Source organism: Notolabrus celidotus, chromosome 1 (assembly GCF_009762535.1).
Source record: "Notolabrus celidotus isolate fNotCel1 chromosome 1, fNotCel1.pri, whole genome shotgun sequence".
Lineage (NCBI taxonomy): Eukaryota > Metazoa > Chordata > Actinopteri > Labriformes > Labridae > Notolabrus > Notolabrus celidotus.
The window spans coordinates 7,401,686-7,429,047 of record NC_048272.1 but is presented as its reverse complement, the minus strand read 5'-3'; the positions used below and the strand labels follow the sequence as shown (position 1 = coordinate 7,429,047).

The window sequence follows — 27,362 nt, the reverse complement described above, 5'->3', positions numbered from 1 at the left end:
GAAGAAAATTTTGGGTATTATATTGTATGTAAATTCTACATTGTTTCAAAGTAAACCAGTCTTAATTTTAGCAGATATGACTTGAATAATGAGGCATCACAACAGTTTTTATGTACTTTACGTTCAGCGACATGCAGTGTGTGCATGTTTTGTCTAAATACCATTTCAGTTCCCATCTCAGCTTTATAGGTTCATATGATAACGCTGGTTTTGGACTCAGGATGGGATCTCTTGTTAAGAGGACACCGCGGCAGGCCGATGCCTCATAGACGAGCAGTCTGCAAAGGAATCGCGCTGTTCTCGTGGCCTGTACTTCCGTCATTTTATATCTCACTGGACAAACACAGTGCGGGGTTTCTGCTCGGTGCTGTGTAGTACAGCCTGTAATGAATGAACCCAACTCGGGATTGAACTCGAGTGAATCGATCTGTGTTTTCCTGGAGCGGGGAAACTAGTTCTACAACGAAGAGCCTGCCTGGATATCACCCTGAAATAAGCAGACGTCAGACCTCGCCCGCCTGCTGCTGTTACATTTTTATCGCAATCTAATCACAGTATTGTTCGCGGGTTAACACTGCTGCACGAACTATGTAGTAGAGTTAATGGCGATCTGCTGGTAGCTGTTAGAATCGGCTTTTTGGTTTTAAACACCGTGCCTTGGCGGAAAGGAGAGGATTTCGTTTTATTTAAGGTAGCATGACAGGATCCAGCAAGCCATCAAGCTAGCTAGCTAGTCGGCTAACGTTAGCGCAGCGATTAGCTAGCTATTGAGATGTTTTGATGTTTGTTATCTCATGTTCGAGAAAATATGCAACTTATTCTCATTTTTATAGTAGACATGAAATTGTAAGTCAGATATGTTGGAAATATTTTAAGTTTGCGAGCGAGCTAACTATCCATATGGGCGATAACAACACAGTGCTATGCTAACACTCTCAAGCTAGCATGCTAACCAGAAGCTATACCGTAGACTGTTGTTAGAAACTCAGTACAAATTTTCAGTAATATAAAACGTAGACTGTTGTAACGTTCTACTTAACATTTCCATCAAAGTATAACAATAGAGACGCAGCCGCGGGTCAAAAAACACTGCTTTGTAAATTAAAGCGTGGCTCAGTCATTGTGTCAGAAACCAAAATGCACTTTGTCCCATTTGCTCGCTGTTATTCCAATGTATCATAAACAGGGATTCGTCGTTATACAGCTCATCATTTACTGCATAAATGATCTTAGTTTTAAGGGTACACTGGTGGGATAGTATTAGAGGTTTTGTGATATTAATACACCCAGTTGTGACTTTTTGCGAAGCTACTTCAGGCTTAAGATAATCAAATGTTTACATCCCTTCGTGTTTACAGGTCTACTGACGATGAATGAGCAGGAGAGTGGGGTGGTCTCGTTTGATGAGTATGTGCGGCAGAAGGCACGCACTGTGCCTCAGCACAGGATGAAGGAGTTCCTGGAGTCTCTCGCCAAGGGCCCAGAGGTGCTGCAGGAATTCAGCCAGCAGGGAGGGGCGGCCGCCGCCACCACCACCACAGCCACCACCACAGCCATGGTGTACCAGCAGCAGGGTGCCAACTGTATCTACACAGACAGCACAGAGGTGGCAGGCTCCCTGCTAGAGCTGGCTTGTCCGGTAACTAAAATTCCACGTTTTTGTTAGGGCTGTTGGCGTTGAATGATATTGTTGATACACCTTACCATGCAGAAATTAATGAATGCACATGTTTTATTGCAGGTACAGGTCACGTCAGCAGAGATTGCATCTCATTTGGCTGCGCATCAAGAGTCTGATCAGCAGCTTCAAGTTCAGGTGAGTTGATAAACCAGTGTCATTTTCTCTTACTATGATATACTTTAGAATTGCTCAAGATAGATGGGGCTGGCAGGGTCCAGAGACAGAGTCCTTGTTCACTGTAAAGATGTCAGTTCAAAATCAAAAGTACTGCTATTAATTTTTATAATTAATTTTATATCTACTTAGTATAAGTGTGATGTGATATTATTTATGCTTTGTGGTTAATATAAACTACAATTTCAATTTTAAAACCGTGATACATTTACTATGCCATATTTCTTTCACCATTAGCCTCCCTGTAGACTGGTTGTAAGGAGGCGGGATCAATCTTTACCCTCTTTCTAATGCTAAACTTTTGTCTGTCACTCTGAATGTCCTTACATTTTTAGACATGATTGAACCCTTCTACTCAAAATTCTTTCTTTGGCACAATTCCCAGACACACGTAACATGAAGTCTCTTATATTTGCATAATGTTCATTTTATTTTTTTCCTCCGTGCCAGGTGCAGATTCAGGAACAGCAGGGTCAAGCAGTCGGCCAAGTCCTTCAGGTGGCCTCCCCATCCCAGCAGGACCTGCAGGGAATCCCAACCCATTTTGTCCAGCAGGGAGAGCTCACAGAGGAGCAGCAGCAGCAGGTATATTGATAGATGTATCAAAACAATCTCTGATTGTGAAGTGCATCCACTTGTTATTACTGCCTTGTGACAATGTTGAATATATTTCACAGCTTCAGGCGCAGCTGGTTGCCGCTGTAACTGGAGGACAACAAATCCAGCTGTCAAGTGGCCAACAAATCCAGCATATTCAGTTGCCAGGGGGCCAGCAAATTCAAATTCAGGCTGGCCAACAAATTCAATTACAGGACGGCCAGCACATCACACTACAGGACGGCCAGCAGATTCATTTACAAGGAGGCCAGCAAATTCAACTACAGGATGGCCAACACATTCAGCTACAAGGGGGGCAACAGATCCAGATCCAGACCATTGAGGCCATGTCCCCTTCACAGCAGCATGAGTCTTCTCGCGAGATGGACAGGAGGACTGCTGTCTCAGCTGTTCTTCAACCTGCCAAGAAGCGCAAGGTGGATGTCCCTGTAGCTTTGTCGTATGCCGTACCACAGGGCCAGCAGGTAGCTACAGTTCTAGCCATCCCTCAGGGTCAGCAGCAGAGCTATGTGTCCCTACGACCAGATTTGCTCACTGTCGACAGCGCTCAGCTGTACAGCACTACAGGAACAATCACAGGTCCCACAGGTGAGACCTGGACCATCCCTGTGTACTCTACTCCCCAGCAGCAAGGTGTGACTCATATTACCATACCACAGGAGACGTATAACACTGTACAACTTGCCACCACCAACGGTAAGGACAAACTGTCCGGCAGTTCTTCATCAAGGTCAGCAGAGTTGCATTCGGCCACCGCTGGAACACAGGAAGAAATAGTGCAGACCTTATTCCCAGCGCAGTTCATGAATGGGAACCTTCACATCCCTGTGGCAGTGCAGACTGTAGGAGGGACTTACAACACGACACAGTCTGTACACATATGGGATCCAAATCAACAGCAGGGCCAAGTAGAAGATGGACAAGAGCAGCAGCTCCATCTGCAGGTTTGAACACAGTTTGCCCTTTAAATAGAGCTAGAAGGCTGTATGGCTAAACTGAATGTCTCTCATACTTTATATTTGTTTCCATTACTTATTGATGCAGATCCAGCCATCTATCCCTGTAAACAAGAAGTGCTAATAATACCTGAAATTTTCAAATTGGATATTCATATTGCGTATCTTTTTTTTTTTTTTTCTGGTCCATTTTGGACAGAATACAATTGAGTAGAATCACAACAACCCAATTTTAATTTTAACTAGATAAATCAACTTCATGTGATAAAAAGATAGTTATATTATCCTGGCAGCTCTTTGTCAGAACATGAACTTAAGATACTTTTATTTTGGTGTTTTGCAGGGTCACATAGAAACAGAGGCTAATGCTGAGCCGCCCACAGAGATTCTGGTTCCTGTCTGTCTGAAGCCAGAGGAAGGCCTGGAGGTGTGGCGCCTTTGGGCAAAGCGAAAAAATGTGGAGCTGAGCAAGCAGGAAAAGACAAAGCTTGCACCCATAGGGCGTAAGTCAGCTATTGATAATTTGAACGGTTATTTATATTAGACATCTGGGAACAACCCTGAAGTATGTCATTATATTAAGAAGACAGACCCCTGGAAGAAACAACACTTCAGTTTTGTTTCTGACTAGCCAGCTGTCTGACTTGTCTTTTACTTTAAATTGAGGAACAAGATAGCTTTGTAGCCCTTATAAAACTTTGTTAATCTCTCTGCTCTTTGGTTCCAGGCCGTCAGCCTCTGCGTTTTCAGGAAGACTTGGTGTCGAGCGCTGTAGCTGAGCTAAACTTGGCACTTTCCCTGATGACCCAAGAGGCACGAGGATCAGCTGAAGAAGAGTTTGCATCCGATGTTCTGTATTATATTTTCTTGTGTATACAAAAGGTTAGTATCCTCATGGGTAGTTTGTGTATCCTGCTAAAAGATTAAAAATTTTACTTAACGTGCACTTTTCCTCTTGTAGTATCTCTTTGAAAATGGCCGTGTGGATGATATTTTCTCGGATCCATACTACACACGTTTTGGTGGGTGTTTACACAAAATCCTGGATGGTTGGAAGCCAAGTGTCCATCCTTTAGGTAAGCGAAAAATGAATATTGACAGTGTTATTTAACTGTTTAACAGATAAATACTCAAAGTTTTTTCATCCTAGGTTACGTCATTCCAAGTCATGTGACTGAAGAGATGCTTTGGGAGTGTAAACAGCTAGGTGCACATTCACCTGCCACATTGCTAACAACTCTAATGTACTTCAACACTAAGTGAGCAACCATCTTTTAGTACACTTTGACCTAAATCAGTTCTATACAATAATGCAAATGTATTTGAGATTAAATACTGTTAAATGTATCTTTGTCACAGGCATTTCCACCTGATAACACCTGAACAGCACATGAAGGTAGCTTTCTCAAAGGTCCTAAGACACACAAGAAAGAACCCTGCTAATACCAAGGACAAAGCCACCAGTATCCGCCTTCTCAAAGTACAGGGTGCACATGGCCCAGGGCAGAAAGGTACTCCACACACTTCCTCTCATGTTTCAGTTTTTATGTGGTCCCCTTACATTTTTAAAGACATTGCTGAGATGTTGTGTGACATCTATTTCAGGACCTGATGAAATGTTTGAAGAGCAGGCTGAAGATCCTGAGAATCCTCTCCGCTGCCCCATTAAACTCTATGACTTTTATCTCTTCAAATGGTGAGTTATGCAACATCTCATTGCACAGAAGTAAAGCAAAAATATAGGCGGTACATCTTGTGCTTTTGACGTCATTTTAGAGTCAGAGTCTGCACAGTAGTTACTAGGGCTGAAAGATTAATTGCATTTATGATATGATATAAAACAAGATATTCTAACCACAAAGGCTGCGATATGACTGGTCACGTGATCTGGACAACGTGACGAGCGGAGCAGAGCAGGCAGGGTTGCGCTTTAACCTGTTGCACAGTGGCCCCAGGCTCCACAGAAACTGACACTGCAGAAAGTTTAGTACCAACGAGGGGCATCACGTCAGTTGTGTGGATTTACTTTGGCTATAAATAAAGAAGATGCTGCGCAATGACAGGTATTGTGCAGAACCTGCCTTGCTACTGTTTCTACCTCACGAGGTAACACCACAAACCCTTATCAACAGTTGAAATTAACATCCCTACTTTGCGTTTTTTTTTAAAGTATTATCTGTGATCGATCTTTGGATATGTTAGCGATCAATTATCAATTATCACTGAATCATTCAAAAACATGAACGTTTTCCATATCAAGAATAATTCCAAATGCGTTTTTCCCTAAATCAAAATTTCCTTCACGACACAGTGTATATAACTGACAGTATTAAACAGCTGCGGATCATATTGAGGTGTTCAAAATGTTAACACGCTGAATATCAACGCGAGGAACAGGCTTATAAATAATCTCTGCAGACGTGGAGTCATAGAGGGAAGACTCAAGCTACACCATGTGGATTTACTGCAACAGGACAACTGAACAGGATCATATTTTAGACTCACAGTGTCCAGTTTTCCTCCTACTCGTTCTTATTGAGAAAAATAAGCATGTGAACACAGCCAGGTGTCAGCCGGGAGCGCAACTGGGTCAGAATCAGTCTGACGGCAGTGAAAAAAAGCGCTCCTGTCACTCATCCGCAGCCGCCAGCTGAGCGTCTCCACTGTCTAGTCACCTGATTCACATCGAAACAGGCTTTAAACTTTACAAAGTTTACAACTGTAATTGAAGTAGAAGATAAATAAACTGTCTTTAATATTAATTCAACATTTAATTTGCCTTTATCTTAACATAAGCCAGGCCTATAAGAAAGAACAATTCAATCTGATATTGTTTATTATAATACAAATTGATTTATTGCTTGTGTTTGTTGAAAAATACATGAGGAGAGGACCTTGAAAAAATAATCGCATATTAAATCGCAATTGCAATATTGAGGAAAATAATCGCAATTAGAATATTTTCCAAAATCGTTCAACCCTAGTAGTTACGCAGTTATAGAAAGTTATACGACTCTCTTTTTACGTCTGATCTTGCTGTTTCATCTATACCTTGCTGCTCTGGGAACAGAAACTATGTTGTAGAAAACACAATTTGCAGTGTATTTTAATTTCATAGTTTGACCCATGTCCTTTTGTTAACATAGAGGATGTGGCTTTATGACCAACACAACAGCCAGACAGCAGGGGAAGCTCCTAATGTTGTAGCTTCACTTCTGTGTCATTCACCTTTTCTATTCAGCCCTTGGTACACACCTAAAAAAATATCCTACTTTTCTTTTGGTCTCTAGCCCTCAAAGTGTAAAGGGACGCAATGACGCATACTACATGACTCCAGAGCCTGTGGTCGCGCCTAACAGCCCGATGTGGTACTCATCTCAGCCTCTCAGTAGTCAGCAAGTGGAGCAAATGCTGGCCCGCATCATAGTGGTCCGAGAAATCCAGGAGATCATCAGCGCAAGTCAATGAGCTTACTTGACTCATGGGAACTAGTTCTTTGGTTGCTTACTGCTGGCCACGCAGTATCCACCCTGTCTCTATCAACCTCAATGGACATCTTTCAAATGGAACAATTCCTGAAACAATCATCCTTATGTTTTATGTTGGCAAAGATTTTTTTCTCACACATTTTCTGTTTCCGGTTGATGGGATGGACTGATCTTTCTCTAACTGCTTTTAAGCCATTGCCTCTGTAACCTTTGAACTGGCATGTAAGGAGAACTTTACCTCTGCTGGACTGTGATTTTTTTTTTCCTGTGAAAGTTAGTCTTATCAATATGATATGAGGATATACAACCCTCACTACTTAACCTCACAGACCATTAACCACCTTACTTCTCTTCTAAGTCCCTCTATGATACACGAAAGCCTCCTGGACAGTTACACGGGACCTCTGCTTAAAACTGTTTTTGTATACCAACTGCATTTTGGATCATGTATTGCTATGTTCAAAGCTAAAGAATTTGTGCCTGTTTTCAAAAATGACGTCATAATTTATGCTTGTGGATCTTTGCGTGAGTTTGAACCTCCAGATTTTCACAAGGTCAAGTGCTATATTGTAGTGATTCAGGAGATCAGAAACATTTCTCTCAGGTCTAAGCTCGTGATTGAAACCCCACTGAGGACTTTTTGCCAATCTATTCCTGTATGTGTATATTGTCCGTTATTAAACAGGACATGCAGATGAAAACCTCTTTGTTTAGCTGATACAGTATTAATACTTAACAAAACAAAGTGTCATCAATAGTAATGCTACTTTGTTGATATATGGGCCTTAACAGCAGAACTTTTCATAAGGAGACCAGTCAAAGCCTTTTGGTGCCTGCCATGAATGACCTCTAAATCTAGATGAATAACACAAGCAGCGCTTCAACTGCCCTGTGCTTAACAGGACCAGTAGCCTGTTGCACCAGCTGTGTGTAAGTTCAAACTTAGCCTAGTTTGAACGTAATTTCTCATGTAGGATGGAGTTTACACTCTACTAACGTTTTGGGTGCACCAGCTAAGATAGTTCCAACGTAAGCCTAAGTTACAACTTAATTCTTACACTTAGCTGCCAGTAGGTGTAAAGTCCTCCGTAGAGTACCGGTTGCCATTGAGCATCGTCTTAAAAGGTGGGATGATTTGGAGGATGAGGAGATACAGAGGGTTCTCCCAGCTAGATTACTTCGGTAATGTGTTATCCGCAAGAGATTACATCCTTTTTAAAAAAATGATGACCAAGATTTGCACTCTAGAATATTAACGTATGTTGTAGTTGATAATTTTAGCACTCCATGTCACTGTTATTATACACACTGTAGATTAAGGATTTAGGCTATAGTTATCACCTTACTATGACACTTTATGAAGATTGACATAACTTCTGTTGCAGTAACGTAAGTTAGTTTCAGCTGTTGGTCAGTTCTGAGAAGATTAGGCACGAAAGATAACAATTCATCAAAATTGGTGCTTTCCACTGATTGGCTGCTGGAAGTGTAAACGTCATATCTACAACAATGTTTTGGTTCGTTTTCAACGACACAACTTAAGTTACAAACTAACTAGTTTCAACGTATGGTTTAGTGTGGACTTTACACCCTAATTTAGGACACAACTTACACACAGCTGGTGCAACATGCAGCTGAACTTTGTTGTAGGTCCATGAATGGTCCGATTTGTTCTCCAGGGGTACCAAAATCTAAAAAATGCAGGGAACTGCTGACTTGCTGAAAGGCTACTAAAATTAAAGTGTGCGTACTTGACAAATGAAATATGCTCAGCAATATAAACCTAATTCTGAAGTTCCTGTTCTTTTAGAAAGTACAGATAGTGCAGTAGGTAATACTGCTGGCAGAGTTCTAAGCTGAACTCCAGTACGACTGCGTAAAATGTATTTAACCCACGTTTGTCTTCAACACATAACATACACAGGTAGAAATTTTACACAATGTTCTTTACTGTGTGTGAATTCAGATTTTTCTACTGAATGCAAAATCGTCAAAGCAAAAATGTACCAAGCACTACAATAGTTCCTTATGAATTGTGTGAGTTAAGCTGTACCAAGTAGAGGACATAAGACAGATTGTTGTCCTGCAGTGTAAACACACCAAGTTCTTCCTAAGGTTCTTGTGGTGAAAACGCAGCCATAGACCAAAAAAGTTCAAATATTTTTAATTACTTTAAATACTTGTTTAGCATTTTCTGTTCTATAAGTTGTTTGATCGTTTTAAATAACCTCAAATACTCTCCCTGCATTTCACTGGTATGAAAGAGTCCTGCACTGATACCTGCATTTAAATGCCAGTCTTATCCAAAAAAAAAAGGCCAAGAGGTAGTTATTCAGTCTGTTCTGTCCGGAAGTGTTAACTGCAGTCTATTTAGCGTTTGAGTGAAGTATTTGGGCAGGGGAGAGGACACGCTGATCTCGGCTTGGCTGGTTCCTGGCAGGGTCAGCTGTCGTGCAAGCCCATGAAGAGGAAGGTGCCGGATCTTGCTCTGCTCCAGTCCAAGCTTTCTCAGCACACGTTCAGGTAATTTCTATGCACCAAAATAAACGATATTAGATTTATAGAAGAAATGGATACTAAATAACAAAAGGTAAATCGATGCCTATCAATTGTTTGGGACATTGAATATCAAAGGAAAGGTTGAAAATGAAAGGCAGGGATGGACATAGGCTATAAATAAGTAAAGTATGATTGCCCGTTACAATGTAAACACTACTACCTTATTTATCCACCACTATTTTCAAATTCTGGACTCTTGAAGCTGTTGACATTTTACCTGAGGAGCCAGTTTGTTCCAATGGGAATATTTGTGGTCACCAAGCATGGGGCATGTCAGAGCATACGCCATGTGAACCCTCATCTGATGCTTTACATCTAAAAGTGAGCAAGAAGAAATGCAATTAAAAGTACATTTGACCAAATCACTTTTTTGGATTCTTGTATTAAGCAAAGCTCTCTTACTTGTAAAAGGCTGGAGTTCCACAAGGCTACAACCATTGCTGCTGTCTATGACTCTGTACTTGGTTAGTGCAGGGTGGGCTTGCTTGTGGGCACGGATTTTGGTGACACCATCACCTGCATCATTCATTTTGAAAAGAGGACTTAGAGCCATCTGAAATTAAAAAAGAAGGTTATAAAAATTAGGTAACTAGTGTGCAAGCTTCTCTCCATTCATTTGTCAACTACTAATTCCATAATGCATCAAATCCATAGAAGAGGCACCTTGTAGTGTGGCTGAGATCCTGTGACCTCCCTCTCTATGACAGGGATGTCAATCAATCCTTCAGATGGCACAGGGACGCCGACTGTGATGACCCTGAGGAAGAATATGTCAAACGTCTTCATGTTTATGGCAACATGTGGTGACACAACAAATACACACATTTACAGCTTTCTTTCTCTACCCCCTTGTGTCTCACCAGTACTTTCTCTGCACTTGATTGTTTTTCTGGAGGTCTAGTATGTGCTCCACGATTTCCTCCCTCCTGGCCAGCAGGAGAGCTCCTGATGTCTCCTTCTCCAGTCCAAGACATGGGATGAGCTGAGAATCAGATTGAACCTTCATCCCATCCATCATTTTGGAGAGAACAGGTAGCACAGAGGAGATGGATGTGACTCTAGGGTCCTCTGAGAGAGAAAAATAAAGTTATTTATTTCATATCCAAGAACATATACAATTAAAGACAGTTTTGTGTCTCAGACCATGTTACGGGCAATATTTACTACCTTATTTATCCACCACTATTTTTTTAATTCTGGACTCGTGAAGCTGTTGACATTTTACTTGAGGTACCAGTTTGTTCCATATATTCCATATATCCATAATAATATTATAACTTAAGAGGGAAGTTTAGATTAAAGATGATGGGTGTTCGGACCACAAGGAGAAGTTTTTGTATTTCAATCTGTGGAGTAAAACTGTGGAACAGTCTCAATATGGGGCTACAGCAATGTTAGAACATAATCCAGTTCAAGAAGAAGTATAAAGAAATGATTTTCGGTACAAGGAAGAAGACAAGTGTTGATAATGAGAAGGGGTTTACTTTTGATTGTTGGTGTAAATATGTAGATTTGACTTGTGGGAGTGCACTAGTATAATGCCTGATAAAAGTGAATGAAGGGGTAGGATTAGATAAGTTTTAACTTCTTCCTACTCCTTTCAGCACATGTAAAGTAAAATGTTTCTGTGCTTGCTAATGAAACTGAAACTTTGTTTCTTTTGTATAACTATTTCTTTTTGTTCTTGTATGTTTGTATAACTATTTCTTATTTTCTAATTGTATGTTTTGTTTTTTGTTTTTTACTTTTACATGTTCGAAATAAAGACATCAAATCAAATTCCTTATATTTCATTAAATCTGGAGGGTATTCAAATGATAAATCCTACACAGATACATTGTTTTTATTGTATTATTAATTCAAACAAATCTGAAATCTATGCAACTGGAACAAAAACAAATCAGAATGAATAATCTACAAATTAACTTAGTTATAAATCATCCTATAGTAAAGATCGGAGGAAATCATCTTATAAAATGACCTTGCTAGACCTTCAATGCCCTCAGATTTGTAATGGAATGACAAACTTTAAGGTATTTAAAACTTGATTTCAAAACAATAATGTAAACAGTAACTAGTTGGTTAGTAACTTTGTTAATTACTGTTGATTTACCTCTGACGGGGACACCGTAGGGTTTGTTGATGATAACTACATCTTTATCCTGGTACAGCACGCCTCTGTGGAGGTGTTTGGCCAGCACGTTGGGATGAACGTTTTGTAGCTGCATACTGAACCGTCTCAGATCCGTTAGTCTTTTCTGTTGAGCAGACATCGGGACGTCTTCCTTGGGTGCCTTCTCCTTCTCCTGTTGGACCTTACGTGCCAGGTCGATCGCTCGCAGTCGGGGTTTCTCTCCATCTTCGGATCCGGGTTTAGCGGCGGTGGCCTGACTCCGGTGGAGTACCGGAGCTGTCATCAGACACCGATGGCAGGCGTCCCGCTGTCCAGAGACCACGTTCAGGATAAACTTCCATTCTCTTTTAGCTATTCTTGTACAGTTGTTCATGGTAAATTGTTGCAAGCTCATTGACATTACCACGCACGTATAAACAAACTCTACTGGACACATGCGTCTAATAACTTCCGGGTCACACCTTTCAGAGTAAAAGAACCGAATTAGAAACGTAGACCTGTCGATTTTGATTTTGATTTTAATTGCCAATAACTTTTTTATAATTGTTAATGTATAGGCTATTGTTTGCTTTATATATTTCTTTTGCACTGTCTACTCTGTTACTGTAACACTTGAATTTCCCCGTTGTGGGACGAGCAAAGGAATCTCTTTTCTTATTACCATGTAATAATAACCTCATTGTTTGGTCAAATAGAGCCATTTTGACACATACAATTAAAAAACTAGATAAAATATAGAAATTAGGGCAAGGAAAATATGCACGAGTCTGACCTAATAGCAGTTGTTACATTAGAAATGAAGGACTTTAATGTGCAGCTTCTGGACTGATACGCATGAATGATTAAAAATAAAAATTAAATCCATTCCAAATTCCTTTCAATAAATGTCATAAATTTCGGTTTGATATTAAAAAATAAAAGTGATGAAATATGCTGTAAGATAATCCTGTGCCTCTCAAAAATCTCCATTCATAAAAACAGAACTATGAAATCTCCCCCCAAATTTGTTGTTTTTAATAAATTAATTCCAATTATACCTAAAGTCATTGGAAATAATGAAAGGACCAAAAGCACTTAAAATAAATGATTCCTTAAAAGAATCCCCACTGAACTGTAAAATGATTCCCTTTCCTTACTCAACTTAATTTATTATTTATTTTCTATGTATGTGTAATTTTCTCATTTACCTTAAATTCACAATTCAAGCTGTATTGTTTCTATGTCCTGATGATTGTTTATGTATGATGCTCCTTCTGATGTTTGTGGTTATGTCATTTTATACAGTCTATGGGTTATGTTCATCTAAAATAAAGTTTCAAAAAAAAACTTTGGAGTGCAGCAATAACTTCCTGTGGTTGTATGTTGTCATTTCCGACTTCCAAAAATGGTATCTTCGTTTCTCTCCCCGTTCCTTGCCGGTCCGTTAAACACCCTATATGTGTAATGGTGTTTGGTGGACACCGCCCACCTGGTGTATAACTAGATTCAAACCGAGTGCACTATAGATTTTCCAATTCTCTTTCTGGTTTCAGGTTTGTGTGTGTACAGTTTTATCTCTGATAATGTAACGGAATTTTCACGTACACAGCTTTCTCAGATCTTTCTCATGCATTGACCTACTAGAAAAATCTAAGTTACTCATGGGTTCTATCAGAGCAGACATATAGGGCTGATATGATGGAGAGGTAGATTTTATGGTTTTAACAAGTGTATTTTTATGAGGAAATATATCGCTGCAGACCTGCAGACATGAAGATAACCGACAGCGTGCTGCGAAGTTTCAGGGTGGCCAGGTCATATGGAGAAAATTCTGAAAAAGTCAACTGTGTTGATTTCAGCCCAAATGGTGAGAACGCAGTATCAAGCAGCGACGACGACTGCATTGTGTTATATGACATCCGGGAAGGGAAGTAAGTTGCCAGTGTTATTACATTGAATCTCACATGTTTATCAATATTAACATGCATTTGTAATGCATTTGTATGGTGGCCCTGAGAGCTCACATCACTGCAAATTAGGAAAACACATGTAAAAAGACAAAACACAAGCAAATTAAGAAAACATCTTCATCAATTTGACAACACATGCGCAGCCTGAAGAAAACGCGCTGCAAAGACCACAACACAACACATTAGAAAAACGCGCTGCAAAGACCACAACACAACAGAAGTGTTTCCAGAGGACACTTAAAAGTGATGCACACGTCCGGACACGCTTGTTGTTGACGCAGATTTTGAGTCACAGCGCTATTAAGGTTCTCTTACAGTCAGTGGGGTTGGTAAATGAGATAAAAAAGTAAGTGTTTTTTATTTATTTTAGCAATGTGATCACATGATTCAGCCTATTGCAGTGATCTGCTGTTAAACTACAAGCATGTCCGTATGTGTGCATCACTTTTTAGTGTCCTCTGGAAACATTTTTGTTGTGTTGTGGTCTTTGCAGCGCGTTTTTCTAAGTGCTGCGCATGTGTTGTCAAATTGATGAAGATGTTTTCTTAATTTGCTTGTCTTTTGTGTTTTTGCATGTGTTTTCTTAAGTTGCAGTGCTGTGAGCTCTCAGGGCCACCGTACATTTTGCCTTAAATAAAAAAAAAAATAGTGTTTAATTTCCATGCAGGAACAGCAGTATACAACTTAACATATTCTGTCATGTCTCAGACCTAAGAGGACTCTGTACAGCAAGAAGTACGGAGTGGACCTGATCCGTTACACACATGGAGATACACAGACAGTGGTCTACAGCTCCAACAAACTGGATGGTAATAAGTCATTATCTACAGTCAGATCTGCGCACCAAGCTCATTAATAATCAAATAGCTTTTAAATACATATGAAAATATAATATGTGTTCGTGTCGTCTAGATACCATCAGATACTTGTCACTGACTGACAACAAGTTCATCAGGTATTTTCCAGGTCACACTGCAAGGTGAGTATACACACCCATCTGGACTTTAAGTAGTGCAATGACATAACGCTAAATAATGTACATTTTCCAGTGTGCAGGGGAACATGTCGGGGAACATGTAAAATGCAACACTGTTCTGGTGTTTGCTAAATTTAGAGCTTCCAAAAGATGCATACCTACTTTATTGTTCCTACACAATTATTGAATTTATCTGTTATTGTGTCTCCATTTTTGAAGTAAGTGTAAAGCTAACTACCTTGCCCTTGACTTATATGCTTGTTAAAAAAAAATGTTCATATTTAACAATGCTCCCTATGCTCTGTAATTTATCAAAAATGATCATAATTCTTCTGTGATTGTTTTTCAGGGTTATTGCTCTGTCCATGTCACCGGTGGATGATACATTTATATCTGGCTCATTAGATAGAACTATCAGAATCTGGGACCTGCGCTCCCCAAACTGTCAAGTAAGTAATATTAACTGTTTAGAAAATGGCAATTCTACTTTTTACTATTGGCAGTATCTCAATTGTGTTATTACAGCTGGTATACTTGCTTGAGATATCCCAGATTCCTGTACATTGATCAGAAACCACCATAAAAAGACTATCTTTTTTGTTCTATGGCCACTGGGTGTCCCCACACCTGCTTAGATCTGCTCTCTGTGATGTGAAATTGGGCCAGACAATAACTATAACCCCATAATATAAAATGACTGTAAACAAAAAGTTAATGGAAGGATGGATGTTAATATGAAACAGTTATGAGTGGAACTGCCGTAATTAACAAAGAAGGCTGAAATATGTTAGTATTTCCCAATATGGACTTATCATTTTCTGTGGATTTATTTGTGAGTTTTTGTTTCAGGGTCTAACTAATCCACTGGGGAAACCTGTGTGTTCTTTTGACCCTGATGGTCTGATATTTGCTGCCGGGGTGGAATCACAGGCCATTAAACTGTACGACCTCCGGGCTTTTGACAAGGTAAAACAGAAATCCAGGGGCATGTGTGGTTTTTGTATTTTTGTTATCTCTGCCTTGCTATGCTTTGAATAACTTCAACTTTTCTCTGGATAGGGTCCCTTTGCATCCTTTGAATCAAGGTTTAATCGTGTCTGTGATTGGACAGGACTAAAGTTCAGCAATGATGGGAAACAGATTCTAATCTCTACAAACGGAGGGATGATTCGCATCCTGAACGCCTTCAATGGATCTGTGCTGCACACTTTTTCTGTAAGTTAACATTGTCACAAAGCTACTGAACATATCTGTGTGTTATCTCAGTTACCTTACATGTTTCTGGTCTTGGTTTATCTTAGGGCTACAACAACAGTAAAGGCATCTCCCTGGAGGCCTGCTTCACTCCAGACTCACAGTTTGTCATGATTGGTGAGCATCAACACCTTGGCTTTATATTCCATATCTCTTCTGGTAAGATTGCTGATAAATGTGTCTTGTTTTGCAGGCTCAGAGGATGGGAGAGTCCACGTCTGGAGCACTGAGAGCGGGATGAAGGTGGCGGTGCTTGACGGGAAACATCCAGGACCCATTAACACTCTGCAATTTAACCCCAGATACTTGACATTTGCCAGTGCCTGCACTCACATGGTGAGATCAAAATCCTCACATCAAATTTTCATGAACAGTACTGTCTCATTTATAATTTCTTCTTTACTTCTTTTGACAGAAATTCTGGCTCCCGTGTCTTGATGACCCTTGATGGGATGTTGCCGAAGTGAGTCCTTCCCTGAAAACATAAAAATAAGGCAGAGATGCAGCTACATGTCTGTATTGGACTGAGGTCCAGTTTATCTGAGGAGTTACATTTTTTAAAGTAATTTTTTAATTAAACTTTTACCTGCAGAATTTTAAAGATTTCGCAAGCTGTGACAGAATCCGACATACCTCCTGCTTTAAGTATTTTTCAGACGTAGTTGGGTTCATTTTATTTATATATTTTTTCAATAAGGTTTGAATTATTTAGATATTTTATAATAAAACAGTTTTACTTAAAAACAATACGTTTTTTTCTGCCTTTTATTGATATAAAGTACAAAGCTCCAACTTATGACTTCATTAGATGACTGACTATATGCCACAGAAAGGTGTGAAAAAGTCTTGAACAAGATATGTTTATGTTACCAAAGTCCAAAACCCGAAGATTTTAGTTATCAATATTAATTTTTCTTTGGTTTAACACACACACACCAAATTTTTTTTTGAAATCCTCAAAACTGACAAGGTTTGTCAAGTTAACGTAAGGTAACTTTTGAGAAGAAGAGACATACATTATCCCCTTCACATACCCCATATCCCATAAACCCCAAGAGAAAATGTATTTTTATACAATCTGGTATCAAACATGCAACACACACATAGGCCAGAAATTTACACATGCAGAAATAGGATTCTATGAGCATGAGATGTGCACATGGATGGCCCCCCAGGCAGTTGGGTGTTTGGTGTTTTGCTCAAGGAAACTTCAGCAGCTCTCAAGACTAGAACCTCTGACCCTCCACGGACTGGGCTACTGCCTGGGAATGAGAATCCTTCTGTTTTTTTGGTTTTTTTGACACTCTACTTTTTTATTGCATTTTTTTCCGTATTTCTTTGTTCACCACAAGTTGACAAATTATATATAAGTTACACAAAACCAACAACAAAAAAAATAAAATAAAGAATACATATATTAATAATAATAATAATAATAAATACAAAAAAATAATAATAAAGATTATGATAAAATAGTATTGTTAATTTCCTTGGTGATGTTTAGAGGTTAACACATAAAGTATTTCATGTCACAATATTACATTTCATAATCATACATGACGTTCATCAGACATTGCACATCGGATACCATAGTCACCTTCTCCAATCATTTCCAAAAATTGACCCCATATTGATCTGAATACTTTAGTGTTATTATTGATTCTTTAGATAAGCTGTTTAAAAGAAGCTATCCTGGCCAGTTCATCTCTCCATTCACTAAAACGGATCTTCTGTTTTGATTTCCAATGCCACAGCACTATCCTGTTTTTTTTTTTGATCAAGTACTTGCATATGAATTATATCAAATCACTCAGATCCATTTTTTAATGATAGGTAACACTTTATGTAACAACACATTTTTCAGTTTCTCCAAAAATAGTTGCTTTTTCTTCATTTACATAGAAAACTATAACCTTCAACACATGCAGGAAGAAAAACTGCATTAAAGAAGTATTTAATTTTTTAGTTGTGCATAACAGTAAGTGCTCAGTGTATTTGTTCGTCTTATAACACTGTTCCCGCCCTTACATGATCACATTTAACACACAGATGCTCACTCAGTCAGTAAACTATGAACACACATGTAAGAGTGAAAGAAGCTTGGGCAGTGTAAATCCATTTTGATGAATGGGTGGGTTTTTTTTGGTTCACATAACCCAGCTTTCCTGAGAAGAAGGGGGATGGGGTTTTGTGTTGAATAATGTATAGATGCTTGGGTTGTGTACTCACCACATAGTGAATAATTGATGATCCCATCACAGGTAACCTCACAGGTACACACTTATCTTTCTCTCACCTAGCTGTCTGTGTTCATGTGTGTATCAGAGATGTGTAAGAGGAGTGGATGAGAAGTAAGACATACTGTTTAAGCATTTGGTACACATTCTATTCACCCTCACACACTCCTTCCTGTTCTAGCTGTCTCATGTATGGTTTGTTCATAAATGAACCCATCAGTGCTCTCTGTTTGGGAGTCAACTATTCTAATGTTCACAGGTTGATTGGATTAAAGGTTGTTTATTACTTTTATTGTAAGGAACCTCACATTCAGATATTCAAAGAACATGCAGAGATCAATCTTTTCTCACCTTTCCGTTTGATATAAAGGTAACTTTACCCAAAACACACAAAAGATATTGATCATAAATACATTAACACTCCCAGTCCTGATCTATTACATGCTGAAATGAAGTGGTCAGATTCTGGCTTGGTGTCACATTTCCGTGGCTGGAATTTGAGATCATGCCTGAGCTGATCGGCCACTACGTGGGAATGAGCGATAAAATGTCAATACATGTGACAGCATCTGAAAACACTGCACTAACCACTGATGTCACAACTGGTGAACCAGTACTCACACACAGCAGAGCACTGGACAGGTCAGGACAGTATGTGACTCAGGAGAGTCTCCCCCACTGAGACTTTTTTTTAAAGTAGCCGTCATCGATACGCAGAGAGTTTTAGATCAGTGGTCAGGGTGGCATATCCACTGACAGGCACGTTATTACTCATCAGCCACAGTTCCGCAGATTGTGTTTCAAGTGGTAGGAATCTCCCGAGTCACCCTTCAGGCGTTTATGTCAGTGGTGCGCGTGGGTCCATCTGTCTGCCATCAGTGTAGAGACAGACTACCTGCTGAGCAAGACGCGTGAGGACATAGACACCTGGACCTGGTTCTTATTCTGTGAGAGGCGGGTGAAGATGTCACACCAAACTGGAATTAATGGTAGGTTAATTTATTGAATGCAAATTCTGAACTTTCTCAATGCAGGTTGTTATCGGTGTATTGGGTGAGTTCTTCTGGTTTAGGTCTTTTGTTCCTCTTTAGAGATGTCATGTGATAAACATCTTTAAAACTCTTTGATAATCATCTTATTTCCTGAAAAAAACAGTGCTTTTAAGACAAGTTGGTCTCTTTGATGTTACTGAATTAATACACCTGTTGTGGGTATTTAAAAAACAGCCTTTAAGGGTCACAGATCTATCAACATGCCTGCATATCATGAATTCCCTGGTAAAGATCTATGTTGTGGTACCAATATGTGTGTAATTTATTGCTTTACTCATTTATGGCTAGTTTTACCAGGATGTATATATGTGTGTTATGGCATTATGTAATCGGAGCATAGGGGAGGACTGGTTGGCAGAAGCGTACCTCTCTCCCCTTTCTCACCTGATCTTACATCATTTATGAGATGCTGTGTTTGGTAACCATGGTGAGAGAGGAGGAGGGGGTGCAATATATAGATAGTTTTCAGTGGCAAATGATGATCACATATTTTGAAAGATGAGGATAGATGAGGTTGTTTTCAGGTCTTACTTCATATTTTCGTACACATATTATCAGTCTGAGTAACTTCATGTCATGGCGTGACGATCTGGCACTGGATCAAATTTTCTCCCTGAAGAGGAGTCTCAGGTTCTTACTTACCCAACTCGGTCTCACTCGCTCTCACCCCCCATCCTCAGTTTTGACCTGTCTGTGTTATATCTGGTTACTTTAGCTACAGGTGACCTGAAGGAGTTCCTGGCTCGAGCGAGAGGAGGGGCCATCAGAATCATGAAGATTGTCATCCGAAATGGTAAACATGAGAGGTTGCTTGTTTTGTGAGAGAACTGAAGCAAGTTGATTTGCTCTAAACACAGAGACAAATTCACTCATGCACTTTTTTATTTTCTGCAGAGGAGTTGGTGCTAGACTCATACAGAGAGCCTGCACAGAACTGGGACAAGGATTACGATTACTTCCTGCTTCCTCTGCTCACACCTCAGGAACCATGCTACATCCTCTACCGCCTGGATTCCCAGAATGCGCAGGGATACGAGTGGATTTTTATCGCCTGGTCACCTGACCAATCACCAGTATGTTCTCAGCAGCTCTTTGACATTACTGATATCACAGAGCTGACATACCTCTTACGTACAGCTCTCTAATGTCTGCAGACAAATAATCAATCAATCAATCAATCAATCAATCAATCAATCAAACAGACAAACAGTGTCATTTGTTAGTTTGAAACTACAAGAAGTAGAACACACATGACCTGACTTCACTAAATGACACCTGGGGTAAAAACAGGCTAGTAGCTAGCTTTGAAAGAGTAAGGTTTAAAATTGTGGTCATATTCAGCCAAAAAAAATTAAACTGAAAATAAACAGACATTGCAGAGGTTGCAGGTTCAATTCAGGCCTCAACTATTTACTGCATGTCCTCTCCGACTCCCCACGTTTCCAGTCTCTCTTCAGCTGTCCAATCCATTAAAGGCCAAAAATATAACTTTGAAATAATCAAACAAGCTAAATAGTTTTGCCTGGAGGCTGCCAGAACAGCAGACATTAAATGGGTGACCAATATTATGGTAGAGCATGGTTTTGATTCAGGACATGGGCTATACTCACAGAGACACACTGAATGAAACTGATGTAATAACTTGCAAATAATGATTTTGTTTTTTAAATTAAAACCTACAAGTTACAGCTTAATGCTATACATCATTTTATTCACCAAACAACACAAAACATTAAGTATTTTAACAACTACAAAGTCTCCATTTTAATTTTCATCATAATTAAGACGTAGCAGCAATGCATGATGTCCAATATAGTGGATAGGTGGTACTGATTTTCTCCAAACGTTAGTCCTTAGTTTTTACTTGATATTATAGTATTTTTTTAATTGCAAGGCTTGGAGTTAAGGATTTACAAGATATTCCTGAGCTGCGCGGTATTTCTGAACTTCTGTTAGATTAAAAAAAAACTCTGTTCCACTTACAACAGCTGGCCAGTGGGTGGCAGTGTATGGGCTGGCTTGCCAACAGGTACTGAGGTGGTTGATGTGATATAATTCAAGTGAAACCCAAGCGGCAACCTCCGGTCTCAAACTATGAAGCCCATGTTGAAGTGTTATAAACTACAATTCATCGAGAATCCGCTTGAGGCTGGCTGCAGAAACACCGGAAACCACATAGACATGAATGGGAAAAAGACGATCTTTGCAGCATTAATAAACATGTTTACAGCCTGGTTCTTGGCCCTACGTAGCTAATCTCTCTATCGGCACACTGTACAGCGGGTGAATTTTTTTCTAACGCGACGGTTTAGAAGATATTAAGATTACGAGTTTTTGCCCAAATAAGGACATGACTAACTTGACTCCCGGTCGGGAACACATAGCTGTTGGCTAGGAGACTCAAACCCTGCCTATTTACGTCACACTGTCTGGTTGAGTTCTGCATTTCCAATATGGCTGCTGCTGTCGATTGGCTTAAAAACAGCTCTCAGGAACAGAGTAACCTATTGGTGTCTGAAGTAGAGTCTTGAAGCCTATGGATGACGGTCACCAAATTGGAAATGCTTACTCAACATAACTTTTGGTCAACCCAACATAAGGGTAATAGTCAGAGTTGATGCCTCCTCAGTAGCAGCTGCAGTATGACTGCCTGTCAGTCAAGTCAGCCATGTCCCTAATTATGAGATAATAGTGTCCGTAATGTCTTCAAAGCTGATGAGTTATTCAAAAAATCACCACTACACAGTGTGTTTGGTTTGAAAAAATGACCAATTCACACCAAGATTGTGTTTTGAACCAGGCTGTAAGCATGTTAATTTTTGCTGAAAGATGGCTTTTTTGAATGTCTTTGTAGGTGGCTTATGTTGCTTCTGGGGCCAGCCTCAAGTGGACGCTCGAGGAACTGCAGTTTTAATCACTTCAACATTGGTTGGATTTTTGAAGACCAACTATTGCGAAAAGAAATATTCACTTTTTCAAGTTTAACCTCTGGACACAAGATTGTCACACACTTCTAAGTGTCTGTGAGACACTAAATAATTTGGAAAATGCAGATCTTACCATGACCCAGACTAGTTCAGGTGTCACAAAATCATATGTTAATGAGTAACTTGAGTCTAAGCAAACACAACAAAGATAGAAAAAAATATGTGCAAAAGTTACAAGACTTTGTAATGTTTAAGTTATCCCAGTAAGTACATCCATAACCAACTTACTTTTCTTTCTTTCCTCCCACCCATTAGGTGAGGCAGAAGATGGTGTATGCAGCCACCCGAGCCACGCTCAAGAAAGAGTTTGGAGGAGGTCACATTAAGGATGAAATGTTTGGCACAGTCGAAGTTAGTGAAAACCCTTAGGCATGATGACGTGAGTGAATCTTGAGGTGCATGGTGTTAAAGCACTTTCCTGTTTGTGTCTGTCTGTCTGTCTGCAGGAAGATGTGTGTTTCCAGGGATACCTGCGACACATGTCCTCCTGCTCCTCCCCGGCTCCACTCACAGCAGCCGAGCAGGAGTTACAACAAATCAGAGTCACGGAGGTGAAGTTTAAACCATACAAACTGTATGAAGATTACATGAAACACATGCTTTATGAGTTATTTATTATGTGTGCTTATCATTTATGCTGCTACTCCATTCCTGCAGGATAAAGTTGTATGGGTAGGTTGATTTTCTTTTCCTCACACATTAACTTGCCTTTGTATTTAGAAAAGGAAAAGAGGGCTGATGCAAACTTTCACTTCTTGTTACAGGATGAACGCAGAAGAATTGCAACTCCAACAGCAAGAGCGAGGGTTCGTTACTACCCTTAAAGCTGCTTGACTCAATGGCTTTAACTTTCATAACATATGTTGGGAGACATCAGAAATTAATAACAAATGTTTTTTTCATCCTGCAGGTTACAATGGAGTTTGGCATAGACAAACGGGCACAGACTCTTCAAGGTCTTGCATTTCCTCTGCAAGATGAGGCCAAACGAGCTCTGCAGCAACTCAAGCAGAGACGCATCAACTACATACAGCTGGTGAGCTTTGACAGACCACATTCAACTAAATACACAGCATGCAACAAGCAGCGTATTTTCCTGTACAGAAAACCAAACCATCAGCAAATATTGCAGAAACAATCTGTGTATCTGTGTTTGTCAGTAAACATTGGCTGTGCATGAATTGACCTCTTAATATTTGTTTGTGATATCGCAGAGGCTGGACGTAGAGAGAGAGACCATCGAGCTGGTTCACACCAAACCTACAGAGACCCACGAGCTTCCCTTCAGGATCCCTTCAGACTCACCGAGATATCACTTCTTCATCTTCAAACATTCACACCAGGGCCAGCGGCAGGAGGCGCTGGGTCAGTACTCAGTCTGTATTTACTCTAGTCATTTTGCTTTCTAAATTTAAAGACAGAAAGTAGGTCGACATGAGAAAATATGTATGTCATGTGTTCATGGACAGGTGTATAACTTCTACATGCTGACAACAAATACAACTTGTTCTCTGTGCAAAAAGTAGCTCAACAATTACTCATGGCAACTTTCAGAGATGTTGCTATGCTGTCCATAACCAACATTAAAAGCTTCTGAGAGATTCTGACGCCTAGTTCTCAACAAATGTGCTTTTCAAACATAATATAAGCCAAGTGCCAGCACCTCTACTCGAGCTAGAGGTGTTGAATTCTGTATAGCCGTTGTACAGTTTACAATTTAGAGCAGTGATTCTCAACTTTGGGGTTGCAACCCCAATGGGGTTCTCGGCATGTTGGTTTCATGACAGCTGCAGGTGATGACTCTGGTTTTGTGCCCTAATGGTATTCCCACACAAGTTGCAACGCAGCTAGACATGGGCGGGGCCACAAACACCGACAATATAACTCTTGCCGGTCGACTCAAAAATGTTGAGAACTAATGGTTTAGAGAATGTGTGAATGAGTGATTGTGAACCAGGTTCACAGATAGCGTTATCAGAAACAATTATGGCAAAACCAGATATGGTCAAGCAACATCATTATAAATAATGACTTCATATCTCTTTCAGTATTCATATATTCGATGCCTGGGTACTCCTGCAGTATCAAGGAGCGGATGCTGTACTCCAGCTGTAAGAACAGGCTACTGGATGAGGTGGAGAGAGACTACCAGCTTGAGGTCACCAAAAAGGTAAAGGTTAAATGAAATAGAAAAATAGGGACAACAGCCTGTGTAAGGGAATGAATATTAGTCTATGTAGTGTAAAGAGATGACTTCAGAATGATTTATGTGTGTGTAGATGGAGATTGACAGTGGTGATGGCCTGACAGAAGACTTCTTGTACGAGGAGGTCCACCCAATGGAGCACACCTTGAAGCAGGCCTTCACTAAGCCCCGCGGCCCGGGAGGGAAGAGGGGCAACAAACGCCTCATCAAGGGTGCAGGAGAAAACGGGGAAGAAAGTTAGATACTAGAAATTTACACACAAGACATTATATACCTGCAAACATGGAAACCAGAACCAAATCTTTGAATTGACTTGTTAATTGACTTCTACTCATTCTTTCTTCATACTTACAGACATTTCACACTGAAAACAGGGAAGACACGATCCACTATAAAGCAGGATTCATATTTATTTTCTCATGATGAAATCTGTGAACATTTTCATGTAATAGTTGTTATGATTCAAAATTGTCTTAAAAACACAATTCAGAAACTACTTTGTAAGCCCAAGGAAGACAACGGGTGGCCTGAGTCTAAATGGGATGACTGAATGATACTCAGACATGGTTTATGAAAATTAGATACAAAACTCACCAAATAAACATCAATGTAGCACCAATAACAAGTTTGGACAAACTTGTACTATCTTTAGATTTGTTAGAACTGAAGTATGACATTTTGTGAGTAACCAATTTTTTATTTTTCATTTTCTTGTATTTAACTTTTTATTCATTTTGGACTGATTTTGCAGGTGTACATTGTCCAATATTCTGTCAGTACAATTTATACAGTCACAGTTGTGATGATGACAATGCATAAGAGAACAAAATGACAACATAAGTGATCAGTTTTCTTGACAAGAGTTAAAGGAGAACACTAACACCACTGTCATGCCTGTATGTGAAATAAGAAGCTGCAGCCACTTGGCAGTTAGCTTAGTTTATCTCGTACACTGTTAAAAGGGAAAACAGCTGGTCTACCTCTGTCCAAAGATAACAAAACCCAATATCTTTCAAACGCTGGTTCAAGCTAATTTGGTAGAGGCACCCGGTGTACAGACGCTGCACTCCTGAATGCATCAGTAGACTCCCAGTATTGACCTTTCCATATTTCTTCCCCTGCTCGCTTTACCCCAAATTTCCTGTCTTTCTTCAGCTGTCCTTTCCAATCAAAACTACCTCTCCCCCTCCAAAAAAAGAAAAAACATCATTCAAAATGATGTGTCCAAACAATCAACTAGTTTGAAAATTTGGTTATTTTACAAAGCAAAAAGTTGCATAGCTTTCTTGAGCTAAACTGAAGGATTTTTGAAAATTCACCAGAGCTGCCCTTAATGTTGTTGTCACTGTGACATTGCTTGTAGGAATTTTTAATGGCAATATGGTGCTTGCATATTGTAAAAAACAAACAGACCCAGATATACCAGTAGTATGCATTTCAGGTCCAGTAAGTTTCATACAAAGATCTGTAGAGAAACCTTAAATACGGTTGTATTGTGTTGCATTGTAAATATGATATATTTCTGTCTGTTTCTCTTTTTTCACAATCAGTATAGCATTTATAACTCAAACTCTAGCATACTTAACAGGAGAGAATCTCAAATGCAGCATGATTACCTAAGTGTCCTTGTCACTGTTGGGTTGCCAGACAACCAGCTAAGACTTATAATAAAACCAGAGGTTTTATCACAAGGATGAAAAGCTTGATATTTAAAATCATTATTCAATTGTATTGATTATTTATTCGTTGCCAATCACATTTCAAGTTGCAGGCAACATATCCGGTCTGATACACCTTATTTTGTTTCTGCTATTCTTTTATTATTATCCCTTTTTTTGATTCCTTCACTTTTGTGTTTTCAGCTATTCACAATCGTGAAAATGATTTGACATCTTGTCTTTATGGTGGATTCTCCTTGATTTTCTCTACAGCCAGCCTATGCTTTTCCCACGGTTCAATTTTTACCACATGCTTGCTCATTACATGTTAAGTCGCCTTCTCCAGTCACCTGACGAGGTTTGATTTACAGTCAGCTGAAGGCAGTTGTTTTACAAGGTTCCACAATAAAATATTTTCTGTATTTCCCTCGTCTTCGTGTCCTCATTTCTCGTTTTTTTTTCTGGCATAGTATGTGCTTGATCCTCTCGTCATGCAGGCCGCAGCAGCAGCAGCAGCAGCAGCAGCAGCAGCAGCAGTAGGGATCAGGGCTCAGCAGTGGAGGTCACTTTGTTGTGTGTGTTTTCCAGGAAGCGTCTCTACTCAGAAGCCCTCAGCCGTGCCGCTCTGCTGCTCTCATACCACAGCTGATGTGACCGCGCTTTCTTGGAAACACGGTTCAAAGCTTACTTGCGGGTTTCGAACGGTTATTATCTTTTACATGGAATCGGCGGGTTGGTAGATGATCATGAAGTTTGACTTGTGAGGAAATACTGACTTCTGACATGACCCAGTGAATTTCCATGGAGATGAGTGAACCACTTGAACTGCATAGGTGGTTCCTGGGTACTATAAGAAAACAAAATCGTGATATGACAACGTGTAAAGAAGTCAAATGTATGACCGGATATTAAAATAATACAGTCTGAAAACTGCGCATTAACAATTCTGGATATAACCATACATTTCTATAGTGCAGTGTAACTGAGACAAGTAAAGGTTACATTGGACGCAAACGCAGCAATGAACCCATCAGTGCCGTCAGATAAAATAAAAAAGCAAGAGGGAACTAAAACAGTACCGGAAGTGATCTTCCCTTCAATGTAAAAGCTTCGAAAACCGTCAAAGGATAATACCATAGACTGTAGGATAATACAGATGGTCATGTGAAATTGAATCATAAATCAATACAGTTGTTACTTGAAACGTATCAGTCTTATTCTGCTCAAAATAAAATCTTTATATTTATATTCTATATTGTTGACTTGAATTATTTGTTGTGATTAGCTGTGGCTACATTATCTTTAAATAAATAAATAAATAAATAAAAAACATGGCACTTCTTCTGGCACTATATGATCAGCAAACAAAAAGGTGTACAGTACAAGAATTCAACAAGAATATATATAGAAAAGAAATGTCCATCAGAGACGAC

At 39.6% G+C, this 27,362-nt stretch overlaps 3 protein-coding genes across 3 annotated transcripts; 2 read left to right on the top strand and 1 right to left on the bottom strand.

The window, feature by feature from the left end:
- Window positions 1-200: 200 nt before the first annotated feature.
- LOC117814607 (glutamine-rich protein 1-like) lies at window positions 201-7,618 on the top strand. Its single transcript, XM_034686057.1, has 12 exons — window positions 201-691; window positions 1,359-1,639; window positions 1,742-1,816; window positions 2,306-2,440; window positions 2,533-3,417; window positions 3,773-3,932; window positions 4,157-4,311; window positions 4,391-4,505; window positions 4,580-4,688; window positions 4,789-4,940; window positions 5,035-5,125; window positions 6,720-7,618. The coding sequence occupies exons 2-12, from the start codon at window positions 1,370-1,372 to the stop codon at window positions 6,895-6,897; spliced, it is 2,325 nt and encodes a 774-aa protein (XP_034541948.1). The 5' UTR covers window positions 201-691; window positions 1,359-1,369; the 3' UTR covers window positions 6,898-7,618.
- Window positions 7,619-8,844: 1,226 nt separating this feature from the next.
- Window positions 8,845-12,082, bottom strand: rpusd4 (RNA pseudouridine synthase D4). Its single transcript, XM_034686286.1, has 6 exons — window positions 11,590-12,082; window positions 10,337-10,544; window positions 10,140-10,233; window positions 9,879-10,029; window positions 9,694-9,791; window positions 8,845-9,447 (listed from the first exon to the last, which is right to left on the bottom strand). The coding sequence occupies exons 1-6, from the start codon at window positions 12,044-12,046 to the stop codon at window positions 9,250-9,252; spliced, it is 1,206 nt and encodes a 401-aa protein (XP_034542177.1). The 5' UTR covers window positions 12,047-12,082; the 3' UTR covers window positions 8,845-9,249.
- A 1,066-nt stretch (window positions 12,083-13,148) lies between these two features.
- LOC117815031 (WD repeat-containing protein 82-like) lies at window positions 13,149-26,351 on the top strand. Its single transcript, XM_034686663.1, has 15 exons — window positions 13,149-13,520; window positions 14,268-14,368; window positions 14,472-14,538; window positions 14,885-14,984; window positions 15,385-15,501; window positions 15,595-15,750; window positions 15,837-15,906; window positions 15,983-16,125; window positions 19,978-20,151; window positions 22,321-22,416; window positions 22,512-22,627; window positions 23,038-23,101; window positions 23,280-23,430; window positions 24,114-24,235; window positions 24,345-26,351. The coding sequence occupies exons 1-15, from the start codon at window positions 13,360-13,362 to the stop codon at window positions 24,510-24,512; spliced, it is 1,806 nt and encodes a 601-aa protein (XP_034542554.1). The 5' UTR covers window positions 13,149-13,359; the 3' UTR covers window positions 24,513-26,351.
- Window positions 26,352-27,362: the final 1,011 nt, after the last annotated feature.